This window comes from Larus michahellis, chromosome 32, assembly GCF_964199755.1.
Source record: "Larus michahellis chromosome 32, bLarMic1.1, whole genome shotgun sequence".
In the NCBI taxonomy this organism is placed as follows: domain Eukaryota; kingdom Metazoa; phylum Chordata; class Aves; order Charadriiformes; family Laridae; genus Larus; species Larus michahellis.
The window spans coordinates 265,100-269,893 of NC_133927.1; the positions used below are offsets into that span (position 1 = coordinate 265,100).

A 4,794-nucleotide genomic window follows, 5' to 3' on the forward strand; every position below is an offset into this window, starting at 1 on the left:
ACAGTGCTCCGCTGTTCCCTCATGAGTTCAGTTATTTGTTTGGGTTTGTTTTTTAAGAGGAATTTGTGTGTGAAGTCATCTTCAAGGCAGCACAAGCAGAAGCGCAGGGCAGATGGAAAAAAGACTGATGGACACTGCAGCTCTCCTGGCTTTGCACTAAACCACAGAGAACAGAGCCCTGTGTCCTGTCCTGTCTTAAGACTCCACATTTTCCACATTTTCACTCATAAAAATGAGGATTTCTTCCCCTGAAAAGAACAGTTACCGGACGTGATGGTAGAAAATCAAAAACACACAGAAAAGGAGACTGTCTTTGCTATAAGGCGTCTGTCCTGATTTTTTCCTGTTGTTTTTTCCCTTTGGACAAGGCCCCCATGCCAAGAAAGAGCAAATGTCCAACAGCAGCTCCATCACCCAGTTCCTCCTCCTGGCATTCGCAGACACACGGGAGCTGCAGCTCTTGCACTTCGGGCTCTTCCTGGGCATCTACCTGGCTGCCCTCCTGGCCAACGGCCTCATCATCACCACCATCGCCTGTGACCACCACCTCCACACCCCCATGTACTTCTTCCTCCTCAACCTCTCCCTCCTCGACCTGGGCTCCATCTCCACCACTCTCCCCAAAGCCATGGCCAATTCCCTCTGGGACACCAGGGACATCTCCTATGCAGGATGTGTTACACAGGTCTTTTTTTTCTTTTTCTGTGCTGCAGCAGAGTTTTATCTTCTCACCATTATGGCCTATGACCGCTACGTTGCCATCTGCAAACCCCTGCACTACGGGACCCTCCTGGGCAGCAGAGCTTGTGTCCACATGGCAGCAGCTGCCTGGGGCAGTGGGTTTCTCTATGCTCTCCTGCACACGGCCAATACATTTTCCCTGCCCCTCTGCCAGGGCAATGCCCTGGACCAGTTCTTCTGTGAAATCCCCCAGATCCTCAAGCTCTCCTGCTCACACTCCTACCTCAGGGAAGTTGGGATTCTTGTATTAATGTGTTTTTTAGCTTTTGTGTGTTTTGTGTTCATCGTGCTGTCCTATGTGCAGATCTTCAGGGCCGTGCTGAGGATCCCCTCTGAGCAGGGACGGCACAAAGCCTTTTCCACGTGCCTCCCTCACCTGGCCGTGGTCTCCCTCTTTATCAACACTGGCATTTTTGCCTACCTGAAGCCCCCCTCCATCTCTTCCCATGTTCTAGACCTGGTGATGGCTGTGCTGTACTCCGTGGTGCCTCCAGCCGTGAACCCCCTCATCTACAGCATGAGGAACCAGGAGCTCAAGGATGCCCTCTGGAAATTAATGACCAGGTTATTTTCTGCAGCAATAAACTGTCTCCTGCAAATCACTCATAATGTAATTCATTATACGCCAAGCCCGTCTTCTGTAGGTTTGGTTAGGGGTTAGGTAACTGTGTGTTAGGTTTGGTTGAGGGTTTTGGCTTTTCTTGCCTTTTTTTTTTTTAAAATTATATACTTTTGTCCACAAATAGATGTCATTATTTGAGATTTTTTTTTTTACTACCTATCTATCCAAATTTCTGAGACTCACAGAGTCATGCCCAAAATCCTTCTTCTCAGGCCTTTTCTGGAGCTGCAGGGGTAGAGCCTGAGCGCCGAGGAGGAGGGGAAAGAATCCCAGTACTTGCAGAGCACCAGCACTTGTTCTTTGCGGGGCTGCTCTATTTTCACTTCCACACTCGCCTTCTGAGCCCCTGTGTTGATCTAAGGCCTGAGTGCTCTGGCAGCTTGGTCATGGTGCTGCTGTGTAGCAGCTCTGTGATCACAGGCAAGGAGAAGCAATGGGCACCTCTGAGAAAAAGCTCGTCTGCATAACAGAGTTTCCACCATGAAAGGGGATCTGCTCAGGGCAGCGCAGGAAGGATCAGGTCTTCTTCCACAGTTGCTGTCAAGAGCGTTCCTTCAAACGTGCCCTGGTGAGGGATGCCCAGTAAAGAGGTAAAGAGTGTGCGTGTGCAGGGTGAGGGCACACACAACAGTGTCCTTGCACAGCCACACCTCCAGGGACAGAACTGAAGGACCAGCAGAGCGGGGTCTGGTCTGTGCCTTTGTTTGCTGGACACCCCGGGGAAGCTGTCCCAGGGCAATCGTCACAGAACAGGCACCTGAAACCACCATTTGCAGAACTGGACGCCTACGCAAGCCCAGAGAGGATGTTTGTCTGCCTGTGGAGAGACACCGAATAACGAGGTCAGAAGTCCCTGTTTGCATGGTTCAGAGGAGATTTCGGCATGCACACCGTGTGCATGTGGGGACATGAACCCGAGAGAGCACAAACACCAGCAGCTGTTCTTAGAAATGCCCGAAAGTGCTGTGGGACAGGCAGTGTCCCTTCATTGGAGAGTAACGTCCCCTGGGAAACCCCCTGAATGCAGCACTGGGATGGGCTTCCTTGACCCCAGGTCCCTGTGTCCATTCCTCACGCCGTGGGGCATCTCAGAGAGGTGCCGAGCAGGGAGACACAGCGCGGGGCTGAGGTGCTGCCGGCCTCTGGGAGTGGCAACAGGAGGCCATGGAGTCTGCTGCAGGGCCTCTGCCCGTGCCAGGGAAGGACTCGTGTCTCTGAGCAGCCCTGCCAGCGCCCTGACAGTGCCGTGTGTGTCTCCAGGAACAGCCTGTGTGCTACCTCACCCTCCCCTCTCTTCATGGCCTGTCCCTTTGATGACACGGTGTGACAGAAGCACCTCTGTGGAGCATCTCCCCTGTGCAGTCCGAAAGGGTTCTGCAGGCGTGAGCGGCATTGCCCTCTAGAAGATGGCATTTCTCACCTCTCACAGAGCACAGAGCACGTCTAGGGAGTAGGAATGCAGTGAGAGGCACACACTCTCCATGTTTCACCTCTCTGAACGTCCTTCACAATTTTTTTAAGCACCTGACAGAGAAGGAAATGCCCTCAGTAGGAGATTTCCTCAACCTTCAGAAAATATCTTTTCCTCCTCTCTTCCTCTTGACCTGCCCCATGACTGTGGTTGGGAACACCCTCCTCATCATGGGGCTGCCTCTGGAAAACGGTGAAACCTGCTCCAGCTCCACACCCTGACTGTCCCTTACTGGGGACAGCACAATCTCTGCTCACAGCAATGGGTCGTGCTCTTTCCTGCACCTTTGGCGTGTACGGAGTGTTTCCTGCTGGTGGCCCCATCCTACGATGACGACTGGGCTGTATGCCACCCCCTGCTCTCTGCAAGGCCCGGGAACTGGAAGGGTTGTCTCCAGAAGAAGGCTGCACCTTGGCTGGGGGGATTTCTGTCATCTACAGCAATCATTTCCTTCTTGTCCCAGATACATGTTGTGGTCTCCATGTCCTGGACCACTTCTTCTTTGCGGGAGTGAAACACTGGAACAGGTCACCCAGAGAGGTTGTATGTACCCAGTCTCTGGAAACATTCAAAGTCAGATTGGTAAGGGCCCTGAGCAACCTGTCTAATTGGAGATGTCCCTGCTCCCTGCAGGGGGTTGGACTAGATGACCTTTAAAGGTCCCTTAAAACCCAACCCTGTTTATGATTCTGTGATTCTGTGGGTTTACACCAATGCTGAAACTCTCCTGACGTGAAACCATTACATTCATCATGGATTTTGTTTTCATAACCTCTTTTTAGACCCATTCTTCCCCTTCCTGTTCATGCTGGAATCCTGCGCGTGCATCAGAGCTGCACTTGGGGGCAGCTCTCCTGCCCAGCATGGGCAGGCAGAAGGCCTTCTCCACCGGCTCCTCTGCCCTCCCTGGAGCCACTCCTTTCTGCGGCACCCCCACCACTGTCAGTGGGATGCCCAGAACAGCCCTCCTGAGAGAGTTTAACAACGCCCTGTTTCAACACGCACCTCACCCCTGCTCGATCCTCTCATCTACAGCCTGAGGAGAAGGAAGGATGGGGGTTGGGAGGAACTGACAGAAACAGCTTAGGAAAGCTGTCGGCTGCAGAGAGATCCCGTTGGAGTCGTGGGCTTGTAGGAAGAAATCACTTCTGGTTTTCTTCTGAAGCGGCCCCCAAGGATCTGGACAGCGAGTATTGTGTCCTGGGCACTCCTCTGGCAGCGTGTCATAGTGAGAAGACTTTTGGTGTCATGGAGATGGAGAAGGCTGGCCAGTGCCATTGTGACATCTCTCCAACACCTTGGAAAGGCCAGAGCCATCTGAGAGCCTTGGAAAAAGCAGACATGAAACCAGTTTTCAAAAAAGCAGGAAGGAGGATTGGGACAATGACAGACTGGCCAGCCTCACCGGGCAGGGGATATGACAAGTCCTCCTGCAGCCATCTGCAGGCATTTGAAGGACAAGAAAGGGATGGCAGAAGACATGTGGGAGGGAAAAGAAGGGGTTGTTGTGTACCCGGACTTTAGCAAGGCCTTTGACATGGTCTCCTGTAGTCTCCTTATGGCCAGGTTGTTGACAGCCGGGCTGAAGAAGTGGACGATGTGGTTGGTGGAAAGCTGTCTGAGTAATGACGGAGGGACATCATCTGTGGTACAAAGTCCTTCTGGAACCCACTTACTAGTGGCATCCATCAAAGACCAGCCCTTGACAACTACTATGGAACATTATTATCTCTCCGTATGATGGCAGACAATGCACTTTCACCTCCTTTGTAGATGATGCCAAACTGGGGGAGCCCTTGAGGAATCCCACCCTGTTAGCACTGTTGGTGGCAGGAGAGTTGGGAAGGATGACTGTGGTGGGTTAAACATGGCAGGGCACGGAGGGTCGGAAGGGAGAAGCGCAGAGGGATGGCACCTTTGGGGAGGAGCGCACAGGAGAGGTGACCCAAAGCTGACTAAC

The 4,794-nt window shown here is 52.6% G+C and overlaps 1 protein-coding gene across 1 annotated transcript; it reads left to right on the plus strand.

Moving 5' to 3' along the window:
• The first annotated feature begins 391 nt into the window (after nt 1–391).
• Nucleotides 392–1,402, plus strand: LOC141735398 (olfactory receptor 14A16-like). Its single transcript, XM_074568083.1, has one exon. It carries the CDS (start codon nt 392–394, stop codon nt 1,400–1,402), a length of 1,011 nt encoding a protein of 336 aa, XP_074424184.1.
• Nucleotides 1,403–4,794: the final 3,392 nt, after the last annotated feature.

What these genes read in the sequence shown, in the direction of transcription:
- LOC141735398 (XM_074568083.1), top strand. Translation starts at nt 392, where the DNA reads ATGTCCAACAGCAGCTCCATCACCCAGTTCCTCCTCCTGGCATTCGCA.